At 35.0% G+C, this 13,558-nt stretch overlaps 1 protein-coding gene across 1 annotated transcript in view; it reads right to left on the bottom strand.

The window, feature by feature from the left end:
* Positions 1 to 12,852, bottom strand: part of LOC120767746 (stathmin) — a 239,615-nt gene extending 226,763 nt beyond the window's left edge. The window contains exons 1-2 of the mRNA XM_040093960.1: positions 12,563 to 12,852; positions 11,046 to 11,336 (exon numbers count right to left, since the gene is read on the bottom strand). Coding sequence (XP_039949894.1) covers positions 11,046 to 11,109 — 64 coding nt within the window. The 5' untranslated portion in view covers positions 11,110 to 11,336; positions 12,563 to 12,852. The remainder of the gene's footprint in view (positions 1 to 11,045; positions 11,337 to 12,562) is intronic.
* Positions 12,853 to 13,558: the final 706 nt, after the last annotated feature.

Raw genomic sequence — 13,558 nt, 5'->3', positions numbered from 1 at the left:
AAAATAAAAAAATATATTAAAAATATTCATTTTGAGAAAAAAAGTGGTAAATAATTTAAAAATATTGAATTAACGATGGCAGTAGAACAACAAAAGCTATTTGTTACCTATTTTCGATAAATATTCAGAAGTTCACAAGTTTTTATAGAAAAACCATACCAATATTGATGGCATATGATTAGTACACACTGATAGAAATGAAAAGATCTGAAATTAACGATAACAAATTCGTTTTTTAAAAAATCTATAAATATTGATGAATTGAAGTACTTATCGATTTTTTTTTAATAAACTTTATTTTTATATAAATAAAACATAAGATCGCCGTACTAAGATCGCCGTACTCGAATAAAACAAACCACTAGTTGAAATGCAAAAGACTGATCAAATAGAGATTGACAATACAACAGCAATAACGATATAAAAAATCTTATCGATACGTTTTCATATTATAAAAAAATTTTGATGGAAAAATCATTGAAATGTGGATAGAAAATAATGTGTGAATATAGAAAAGCGATATCTAAAATTAACAATAATAGTTGAATTTTTAAAATTATCGATTAATTTTAAAGTACGAGGATTGTTTAAAAAGTATCCCGAATTTTGTATTTCTTAAGAAAGTGATTATTTATTCATGAATATCAATTCTGTCCTCTTCAAAGTAATCACCTCCAGATATATTGCACTTTTGCCAGTGTTTTTGCAATCCTCGAAGCTCATAATGTGAACTGAGGGAGATGTAGGTGGGTAAAATTCGCTGAAGGAGGTGAACATATAACTCAAAATGAACTTATTCTCGAATGGGTCAAAGTTTGAGGGGAAGGTTATATGCGTCTAATGTTATGAACTATCTATCAACTTCAGTTTGAGGCTTCCTGACAGCTGTAGCCGAGGTTATTGGCACTTTTGGTAGCGATAGATTTACTGTTCCGGAGTACAGCCTCCATTCACTCTGGTAGTAAGGTGCTGATACTAGCTTTGACTTTTGAATGCGTTACCTTGTTATTAATAGAACCGAGTCACTTTGTAATAAGACCAGTATAGAAACCAGGTCACAGCGGATTCATAATGCTAAAGAGCAAGTAAGAACAGGCAGCCTAGCCCCGCTACCAATACAATTTGAAGGGATCGGTGCTCCGCTCTCTTCGTGGGTTCGACCACTGAATAGCTGAGTTTCGCGGCAGCTTATTCCGTTTCTCCGATTCTTATTCGGCGCAAGAACAATAGCAAGAGGTGTAGTGAGCTCTTTATCTTCAAAACGTTGTGGGAGTTCATTGCCCATTCGGTGTCCACGCTGTTAGATTGTTAATCGGATACCAGCTGTAACAGTTGTTTAGAAGCAGACGAAGTAGAAAAATCTCAACACGAAACGAGGCTTAGACACTGGGAGTAAACCCTTTCAGATTTCACACTGAGCTGGTGGACATCAAAATTAAACGCCATCGTAGATTTGTATTGGCCTCAAAACTTATAAGATCAGATACAGAAATACTATTTTATGGCTTCACAAAGGACTATATATAGTAGTTCAAGTGCGATCCCCATCTTGAGGATCAGCCTTCGAACCTTACGGTTACCCAAAAGGGTCGAAATTGACCTGGACAGGAGTTAAAGACCGTTATGCCAAATTATTGGTCTGATTTAATGCCTCATTGCAGAAAATATGGTCCCACTGGCATAGAACAAAGTGTCCTTCACCATGAAAATGCCACGGGCTTACACTTCCATCGTCGCCGCGGTCAAATTGGTCGAATTAGACAATGCTCCGTACGACTTTTTTTATTTCCAAACGTGAGGAAGTTGCTTGAGAAGAAGTTTAACTCGTATGAGAAGGTTGTCACCGCCTTCAGAAAGGTGCGATCCCCATCTTGAGGATCAGCCATCGCACTTAACTTAACTTAAACACTTCGATTACGAACACCGTCTGTTGTGAGTCTAATAGTTTTCCAAAAAATGCCTTTGAACTTACCACACATTTTTAGCTAACTTATAGCGCAAAAGTTTCTTTATTGAAAATAATAACAGTCAGATAATATACAAAAAATTAGCGAAAAGTAGAAAAATTAAATTAGTTATCGATAAAAATCAATAAATTAAAACAAAAAAAAATTAATTTAAAATTCAAAATTAAACTGATGTTGTAAACAACAAATGATTATCCAACAAAAACTACAACACGCCTAAAAGCAGGCTATGTTAAAAAAAAACTCTTCTCCCAGGCTTGAAGAGCTCAATGAAGATGCTAAAGTAAATATCTCGAGTAAATAGATATACCCCACGCTTCTTTCGTTGCGCACCTTTGGCCATAATGAATATTGTCTGGCTTTTGATTGCATTGAATTAAGATTGTATTTACTTGATAAACATAAAATTTATATGAAAATGTAAAACAGCAAATCGAGGAAACTGAATCTGATGGTTGCGGCATAGCAAATAAATAACGAGTGAAAGAAGGAGGGCCAATAAAGTAGGAGCGACGACACAATGGCAGAAAGTAACGGCAGCACGGAAGAGATACTACCAAAAAAGATTAGCGTCGTTGCAGATTAGCGATTAAAATGCGGATTAGAGACGCATAACGCGTGGATGCGGCGATAAAGTGTATCGAAAAAGTGGCATGACAATGTGTGCAAATAAACTGCTGACAAAGCTTATAATAACAGAGTTGCATATACATATGTAAATAAATTTACACAACATATGTTCGCTATGTGCATATGTATGTATGTATGTGCAAATGAGCTGGTGTCTGCTGAAAGTAGCAACAAAAAATATGGCGAGGTTACACCACATATTCGCTACTTAACGGGCGTCAAACAATATGGCAACAACCACGCATACACACACAAACAAGTGGACGAATGCGTGTGTTTGTGTTGTATGGGGCGTGTGGGGGCCGAACCTAATGCCTCTCAACCGGCAACCAACATTGTACGAGCATAGAATTTATTATTTCCTGGAAGACACGAGATGCTGGTAATGGCTGTGCATATGTATGTAGGTATGTGTATATGTGTGTGTGTGGTAGGCGCTTCAAGTCATGCATAAGTAAAATTAGTTGATGACTGTTGCATGTGCCCCAAAATGGGGTGACAATTTGAAAAAATTACCGACATTTGTCAATGCTTGTTATACTATATTTCTTATGCTCCGCGCGAATCGGCCACGTGTTATAAATAGTTACTGTTATGTACATATGTATGTATATATTTTTTGTTATTTTTCATTTCTTTTTGAGCTAATAAGCTGTGTCATTGAGTTGGAGAGGAAAAATTATGTAGAAATTACAAAAAAAATAATAAAAAATAAAAAAAACCAAATCATTTGATTTGTACCTTAAGTTACGTAACATTATGCAACATGCTATAACATAGCACTATTTCAATATATAGACACATAATATGATTTATTTTTTTTTTACAATGAAATAAGAATACAAAATAGATTAACATAAAACTAAAAGCATAACAAATCACAGCATGACATAACATAACATAGCATAACGTAACATAACATAGCATGACGTAACATAACATGTCACTTCATAACACAATGGAGGATGCAGCCATGTGTAGAAGTTCACGCAAGTGAGGAAAGTTCTCTGAATTTACTTGGAAGTGGTCAGAAACGCTTCTTTTACATATGGCTCAAACAGCTCAGGACTTCCGGTCTTAGACCAAGTATCCTCCTGGTAGCCAAACAACATCCTTTTGAAGGCGAGCTAAAGTGAGAAGGCAAACATCCCTCCCCAGGGCTGTGCGCTCAGTTTGGGACCGGCCACGTAAAAAAGCACTTCCAATAAAAAGATCAAGACAGCCTCGGATAAGAGATCCCCCCTTTAATGATTACGATTTCTCTTGAGAGTAAAGGCTGACATCACCGCCGTCCAAGAAGTGCGACGGATCGGACAGGAACTGAAGCGAGTAGGTCCTTTTGGCATTTACTACAGTGGCAATATAAAGGAGCGCAAATTCGGTGTGGAATTCGTGGTGGGAGAGAGAGACTCCGTCGTCGAGTCCTGGCATTCACTCCGATGAACGTCCAGCCATAATTCGCATCGAAGTTAAGTTCTTCTTCTTCTTGTGCCCTCGACCCGACGGAAGAGAAGGTCTATGTGACCAAAGATGTCTTCTATGGCGCTTGGAGTACACCAATGACAGCTGCGCCAACACGATGTCCAAATCGAGCTTGGCGTCTTTACCACCAAGGTGGGCAAAGAAATATCTTTGGCACAACGGTCGGTAAATTTAGTTTATATGATGAAACACCCCCAAATGTGTTGAAGCTGATCGACTTCGCCGGGGCCCGAAATATAGTTTTCGGTAATACTAGTTTCCAGCATAGGAAAATTCATCAAGGTACCTGGCTGTCTCTTAATCGAAAAGCCACCAACCAAATAGATCATGTTGTGATGGACGGAAGAAACGTCTTCAGTATTTTAGATGTGCGTACGCTCCGAGGTCCTAATGTAGACTCGGCCCATTATATTCTTGCAACCTAGATACGCATCCGCCTCTGTGCAACAAAACACGCACGTCAACAAATACAAGGAAGGTTCGACGTCGAAAAGCTGCAATCACAACAGACAGCCGAATGATTTTCTCCGCAAAAGAATAGAGGCGCCGAAATGCGTGAGTATGAAGTGCTTGACAAACTGGACGACAGTGGTAAGCTCGAAAACTCCACGAAAAGATACGGCGACTAACATAAGGTTTCAAGACCGGAGCATTCTCTTGTAGAACCCCCAAAGGTGACAGATGCCCAGAACATACCAAAATTATGGAGGGAACACTTCTCCAGCCGGCTGATTGACAGTGAATCCATAACATCGACCAGTTTCCTCAATCGATGATGATGTAGCAGGCGTTCCATTGCCCGACCATGAAGAAGTTCGAATAGCAATTACAAAATTAAGACGGTTACGCTGGCTGGGTCATGTTGTCCGAATAGACGAAAAAACTCCAGCTCTGAAAGTATTCAACTCAGTACCCGCCGGGCGAAGAAGAGGAAGACCTCCACTCTGTTGGAAAGATCAGTTGGAGAAGGACCTGGCTCTGCTTGGAATTTCCAATTGGCGCCAAACACGCAAAAGGAAGAATGACTAGCACTTTGTTGTAAACTCGGCTATAAACGCGTAAGCGGTGTCTTCGGCAGTAAAGAAGAAGAAGTTTAAAATTACATAGTGGCAAATTAAAAAAAAATTATGGATGAAATGGAAAAATAATTAATTTCATTGGTTAAATTGAAAGAAAAGTTTTAATTACAAAAATGAAAATTATTAAAAATTATTTACGTGGAAAGTTCAATTAAATTTAATTATTTTCGGCATGAAAATGTTTAAGTCATGCCATTATATACATCAAATATACATTATGTACATATATACATACATATGTATATATAAGGTTACGCCATGTGGTTTAATGCTTCAATCAATCACATTAATTTTTATTTTAGTCATTTTGAATATGAAATTACTGTAAACCGAGAGATTTCACTTCAATGCAAACCGATCAATGTGTAATGTGTGCTTTGCATGCTTCCGTCCACTTTAAATTTTAATGGTTTTCCGATAAATGCGCCATTGTGGCAACACTGCACACAAATTCAAATAAATCAAAATTGAAATCAATTTCTTTTTTGTCTCGCTTGCGAAAAGAAATAGTGACCGGAAAATTGTAGAAATATCCGCTCAAGCCTGCAGGCAAATTAAAAGGAAATCAAAGCAATGAATGGCGAACTTAGATAGAAAATAAAGCTAAAAAGCAACAACGACAAAGTAACAATCAATAGTTTTTGCCAGCAATTGCACGAAAAAAATACAGAAACACGCACACACAAACATACAAACATACAAACGCGCTAACAATGCCATGCAAATGGAAAACGGATTAGAAAAAACAAGAAAAAAGAAAGAAATAATATAAAAATCAAGAAAAAAATGTAACTTCTGTTGCATTGAAGCTAAAATACCCTTCACAGGTTACGAAAAGATCATTATCATGATTTTGACCCATCGGTTTGTATGGCAGCTATATGCTGTAGCGGTCCAATCTGAACAATTTGTAAGAAGATTATAGCGTTGCCTTGAGTAATAATCTATACCAAATTTCATCAAGATATCTTGTTAAATGAAAAAGTTTTCCATACAAGAACTTGGTTTCGATCGTTCAGTTTATATGACAGCTATATGTTATAGTCGTCTGATCCCAACCATTTCTTCGGAATTTGTACCGTTGCTTTGGCTAATAATCTGTGTTAAATTTCGTGAATATATCTCGACTAAGAAAAAAGTTTTCCATACAAGGACTAGATTTTGATCGTTAAGTTTGTACGGCAGCTATATGATATAGTGGTACGATATCGGTGGTCCCAACAAATGAGTAGCTTGTTGGAGAGAAACGAACATGTACGAAATTTCAGATCGATATCACAAAAACTGAGGGAAGAGTACGCGTATATAGAGACAGACAGACAGACTTCGCTAAATCGACTCAGCCCGTCACTTTATAAGACCTCCAACGGTTCGTTCTAAGTGTTACAAGCTTCGTGGCAAACTTAGTATACACTGTATAGGGTATACAAAACAAAAACGAAAACCAAAAAGTAAATCTAAAAAGCAAACTTTCCAACGAATGCCATTGAAATCAACGCTGCACCTTCAAGTGTGCGACTCCGTCGTGACACCCGCGGGACTACTGCGCGCACTAAGCAATTCAAAATCAAATCAATGCGTCCACCAACGTAATCGTGCCACAGACAGCTGACAGACCGACGAATGTGGCGCTGCAACTTTGCCTAATGGAGTCGGTTTTAGCCTGGTGATGTGGCGTTGTATGTTGCATGCTGTTCGACTGCCTTTTAGCGGTGGCGGCGACAACAAACAAACGCAAACTGGCAAGCAAGTTGCAAACACACACACATCCGTCGATCCACACACTCAACTTGACGCCGGCAAATCAATCCACGCTGCTAACTAAACTACAGTTAGTAGTTGCTGCAAGTAAATGATCAATAACAACAACAACAAAGTTGCTATCTGTATTTACAACAATAATAAAAAATGTCAGCAACAGTAACAGGAGCGATAAAATCAAAGTCACTTTGGACCACACACAAGCGCTGCTTTGGCACTAGCCAGCAATAGCAATAATACCAACAACATACAAAATATTTACAAACATTTTCGATGCGAGACAAGATTGCAACAGGCAAAAGCGCAGCAAACAAAAAAAAGCAACAAAACAAGACCAAAATGTGCCGCACTAAACTGCAATCATGTAAGTTTACCCAACGAGCGTATAGTATCGGTTAGTTATCGGATTGGTAACCTATAAGGTATACAAAAAGGTACTGTAATTCGAGAAATTGTGAACGCATTTAGATAAAAATAACATCCGGATAGATGTTGCGGTTGCTTCTGTTGTTGTACTTGCTGAAAACGATCTGTACATGATTCTGAGAAATGCTTTTATTGGCTCAAAAAGAGTATATTTTGAAGGCTATAACAAAGATTTGTATGCAGATACGTGATTATATCAGTCCGGGTCAAATTTGATCAGATGGTGGATGTCCCCCCCACTATGACTGTAGTTGCTGTTGTGGCAGAAAACATTATCCCAATCATTCTGAGAGCAAGAACTATCTTTCCTGGTCTTTTTTTAGCAAAATCAAAATCAATTTTTTTAAAGTATCAATTCTTATGTTTACTAGGCAACTTGGAGCCCTATTCGCAGCTGCATTGAAGTTTCAGACTTCAACTACTGTACGAGTTCACTTCGTGTTGGCATAACAACAACAATAAGACTGCTATAACGACAATATCAACCTTTACTTGGTTAATAGAAAATCAATTGAAAACAAACCGTTCAGGTTCATATGGTGCTTCAAACACAGGGTGGAAGGTATTTGAGGAATAAAGTATTATATGATATTGTGAAAATTTGCTTTAAAGGTACACATGGTAATGCAACCACTTGGAAAATTCAACTGCATAAAGTAACGAATTATGGTTAGTCTTTCATTGTCACAAACGCAGAAGTTCGGGTTTTCGAACGAACATCAGTTACTATTATTGTTGTCGAAGCGGTCAAACACGCCTCAAGAAATTCTTAAGAAATCTTTCAAGTTGGCAATCCTTTGTCTGTTAAAATTTCGGGTTCATTACGGTTATATAGACACGACTGTCGTGGGAACGATCCACCAGTTGTTGTTGTTGTAACGGTTATCCAGACGCTGTTTGGGCGGCAAGTTGTGAGTTACCTGTGATCAAATTCATCTAGCGGGAGGTCCAGCAAACATGAAAACAAGGCGCACTAACCGACGTAGCTTACAGTGATACTATTAAAAAACGTTTAACTTTTACCACAATCTTCTGTAGAAAATATGAATTGAATTTATTTCACAGTCTCAATTTTAGCCACCCTTAATTTTTTATTATTCTTTTACAATTTTTTTGTTTCCATTTTTAATAACCTCTAAAATCTCTCAACTGACTTTAACTAACTCATACAAATCGAGCTGTCGCCCAAAAGTATTTTGACATTTTTTTGGAAACTTACCAAAATCTAAATTAGTTTTTATTTGCAGCACTATAGCAACACCTTTTGTTACAAACTTCAAAAAAAAAAAAGAAAAAAAATAGTAAACATAACTGTAATATGTACATGGTGCAGCACAGACGCAAACTACTGCATAGGGCACAACAGTTTACACAAAAAATAAATCGAAAAATGCAATCAAGCAAACTTGAACTTGAATTGTAAAGTTTCCAAAGCAACCAAATTGGTTTTAGTTTTTGTGAATCGTTTGCTTTTTGCTAAAGCGGTTTAGGAAAGTTTAGTCAATTTGGCAAAGGTGAAAACGCAATTTAATTTTTTTTAAATGTTGATCAAAGTGGAAAATTTTATTTTATGTAAGTATGTAGAATATGTGTATGCAGTATGTACATATATACACATGTATGTAAGAGAGGCTAAAATATAAAAATTATAAAATATCAGAAAAATATGTATTTAACAAATTAAAATAAAAAAAAATTATTTAAAAATTAAAAAAAAAATTAATTAATTAATTACAAAACAAACATTTAAAAATGTTTACAAAAATTATTTAAAATTAAAAAAAAATCATTTAAAATTTGTTTTGTTTTATGTATTTTGAATATTTTTGGAGAAGTAAAAACTTCAAAAAAAAATATTATTTAATTTTAAATTAATTTTTTATAAAACTTAGCATTTGAAATTCGTATTTTGATTCTACAAATTATAACAATTTATATAAAAAAACACATGTATGTACATACTTATACTTTATATGTACATTCCTGTGTAAATACTCTTGAGCATAATCATACATAATAAATAGTAAATATTTTTAAGCTAGTCAAATACAGATTTAGAGTTCAACAACCTTTATCCGCACAGCCGAAAAAATTTATAATTTTTGACTATAAATCCACTAACGTCATCAAGTTTATATTTGAAAGGGTAGAAACTAGCCAATTCGAACAGAATTTTGAAATACATATATAATAGCGACACTCATTTAATGTCACAAGCTTACGCACTTATAGCAAAAAAAATGGCAATATCGCGAAACAGCTGTTCGCTTTTACATGCAATTTATTTTGCGACAAAGTTGCAACTAAACGAGACTATTTTCAGTGGCATTCATCGCAATTTGCCACAAATCACGATCTGTTTTGGTTTCTTCGCTTTAAAAAACAGAAGAACCGATAACTTCGGCTGCACCGAAGCTATAATACCCGTACCCTTCACGAGTTCACGAGAGTTTGGAGCGTTGCCTTGACCTCTACACCAAATTTTCTTAAGATATTGATACATATTTTCAAACAAAAAAATTTTCCACCGAAGGATTAGTGTTTGATTGGTTAATTTGTATGGTAGCTAGATGCTATAGTTGTCTAAATATGTTCGGATATTATAGCGCTGCCTTTGACAAAAATCTGTGTCAAATTTCGTGAAAATGCCTTCTCAAATAAAAAAAATTTTCCATACAAGAAAATGAGTTTAATGGATCAGTTTATATGGCAGATACATATATCCAATGTTCAGGGTATAACAAATACCAATCATAATTTCTTCACTGGCGTCCATTATTTATTTGAAATGTAGCGATAAATATATTTTTCTACGCCACTGAATTCAATGCTCTCTGAGCCTAAATGCAATTTTTCATACTTCTATTTGCATACGCAAACTGAATTGTTAGCGAATGCAAAAATATACATACATACATGTATGTAGCTGGATTAAGAAACAAAAAAAGAGAATACATAGAAACAGACGGGGTTATAGATTTTTGATGCATTTGCAACAACCAGGCTGTTCACTTACATACATACATACATATGTATATTCCATTCAAACTGGGTAACTGCGCGAATTAGAATAGGGATAAAGCGTAATAGCGGCTTTGGAGCACAAAAGCCATTTTCAAAACTCTGGAGTAGCTATGTACATATGTACATATCTGCTCACTACAAAAAATGCAAAATCACAAAAATGGGTGTGACATACATTGTATGTATGTACGGATACATAAAGTATGAATTTCTATAAATATGTACATGTGTACTATATATAAGAACGTACGTAGTTGGATCGTCTAAAATCATACATATGACAATTTATTTTTAACAATAACTCAAGCCCAATGCAATGCTTGATAAATTCTAGTGCGCTTCTTGGAAGTATAAAATGCATACACAGTTTCAGTTATTTAACTCAAAAAAGTTGCATTTACGTTTGAGACACAGCCACGCATGACAATTGCGGTTGAATAAATACGAAAATGCTCAAAATTTGTGTCAAACATGTTTGAAAGCTAATAAAAGCATATAACTTTTTTCCAACTGGTGACTATTGAAGAATTCCTCGCCACATTTCTACGAATATATTTTCTTGTTTGGCTTTTCTCGCTTCTTAACTGCTTTTGGAACCGCAACGCTCAAGCAATATAGTTACATACATATAGCACATACAAATATTTTTGAAATTTTGAATATGTACATGACTTACCTTCTTTTTCAGCAGCTGTTAGTTCAGCGGCAGCGGTTGTAGTGTTTTCAGCTGGATGCACCATGTTGTTGTTTAGATGTATTTGTTTCAAATTAAAGAGCGTGCAAAACCGATTTTAATTTAAAAATATACGCCTATTATAGGAAGAATATTAGTTTTTATTTTAATTATTTTTTTGAAGTTAGATTGTCTTTTATAGAGTTTTTGAATTTATGCAACGAATAATTTTGTAAATCAACTGGATGTTTCAAAGTGTACAGAGCGATGATGTATTTTGGGGGTAAAAACTTGCTGAAATGGGAAAAAAATAAATTACAAATTATTTACATATGTACGTAGAGTTAAATTGTATGGAACATATACATACATATATACATATTTCATTAATTAAGATTCATATCTAAACAAGTTGGCCCGTATTAGGATTATGGCTGCTAACACGTCTAAATGCCTATTTTAATTTTGGAATAAAAAAGATGATATCGTCCTAATTATTTTAAAAATACAAATTTTACCCACACTTGCTAATACCAATAAGAATAAGTATGGATTAAATTAAATTCCAATTTTGAACAAAAGGATTTTAAAATCAGAATGCTTTATTATTAAGGTAAATGAAGACATAATACCCTTTACAGGTGCATTTATTTTATGATAAAAGGGTTGCAAAAAAAGAAAAAGTTTCCTTATATGGACATAGGGTGTCTCCACTTAATATATCCAATCAGGGTATAAATATATTTTTGCTACTCCTTTTTAATATAAGTATGTAAGTACTAGGCAAAAATTTAATATGCCAAGTGCGCGATCATTATTGCTGCTCTTTGTTCTGAGTTGCATAGCGTTTTTGAGACATGCCCGTCAACGCCATCGGCTGTCATGCCCATGAACACAGAAACAAAGTGGCAAACAATGGGATAGGTAGCAACTCCACTTCAGTGCAAAACGACATCAACACTATATAAAAACATACATAAGTATGTACATACATACATATGTATATGGATAGGAAATAAACAAAGAATAAAAACAATTGATCGTTGAAATAAACCAGCTGTTCTAAACTTGGAAATTGAGATTGCTCAGTAGTTTGTATATAAGCAGCCAAGGAACATGAAATATGAAGAATAATAAGGAAGCGTAGAATATTTACATCATTAAGCACAAATCATAACTTAAATTTTTTGAGTAGGCGAAAGAAAGGAAGTGTGCTGGCTGACAAACTGGTTTTCTTATTGGAAAACTCGACGAGTAGGTGCTAAAAAGGACAATACAAGAATTATTTGTTTTTTTCACCAAAAGCGACGGTAGAAGCAGATAATACTTACATACTTATGTACAATATACACACACGTACGTAATAAGGTGCTCCAAATTGTGGAAATAAGTTTTTCAATATTTCAATAATATTTTATAATAAAAGTTATATGCACATCATTTCTATTTCGCACTAGTTGAACTGCACTTTTTGCACAGCTATGCGGCAAAATGGCCGTCTGCAGCCCACTCGTACTTACCGAATATAGCAAATGATGAGCTTAATCCAATTGGAAAATTCTTCAAAATACAAAATTGTTTCTATAACACTTTTCTTTAAAAACACCACAAAATATGCAGATCACTAACTTTTCTTGCAATCAATCCTGCAGCACTTTGCAAATTGTTCTAAGAGAGAGTCTTTCTTGTATTATTGGCCAGTTTTTAATAATTTCACAGAAACTATGCACTAAAGGCAATGTTTTTTTTAAATAATGCGATCAACGCTATGCAAACCGATAATATTTTAGCAAATTAGATTATTTTATTAAGAACTTTGCACAATAAAATAGGCTTGAAACTTGGTAAAAAAACCGGTGAAAGAAATCGATGCACTAATGAACGAGTACAAATTCAAACACAAAGTAATTTTCAAGAGTACGCTGCGCAGACATTTTATATGAGCAGAAGATGGCAAAAATTACAAAAGCACACTTCAACAACAAAATACATCAGAAAAGTCAAAATAAAAGGAGTTTGTATTGAGCGGCGAACTTGAGGGAAACAAAGGCATGAAACAACAAAAACAAGTGTATGAAAGATGATGCATACAAACGGCAAATACTTTAGTGCTGCCACACAAGTGGATGTGAAGTTATTGCGCTGTAAACTTTGCTTATTTAAAACTGTTCTAAGCAAGACGCATTCAATAAATAAATTCAATAAACCAAAAACTGAAATGTAAAGCAATTAAAATAAAAATTGTAATCAGTCTGGGTTCTAATACATTTAATAGTGAAATTAGTTATAAGGCATTATAAGATTTATAGTACGCGAGAGTGGCAACTCGTTGATCTTCAACTTCGCCTGCTGTCGCGCAGCTTAGAGTAAATAAACAAAAATACAAAACCAAACAGCTGAAAATCAAAAAGCAAATGAGCAGCAATTTCAAAGTCAAGAAGAGCAAAGAGCGCAGCAAAATGAGAGAGAATTGCTTTTACCGAACAACAAAACATAAGATATTTTTAAAGGGCATT

This window comes from Bactrocera tryoni, chromosome 2, assembly GCF_016617805.1.
Source record: "Bactrocera tryoni isolate S06 chromosome 2, CSIRO_BtryS06_freeze2, whole genome shotgun sequence".
In the NCBI taxonomy this organism is placed as follows: Eukaryota; Metazoa; Arthropoda; class Insecta; order Diptera; family Tephritidae; genus Bactrocera; species Bactrocera tryoni.
This window is presented reverse-complemented; position numbering and strand designations above follow the sequence as displayed.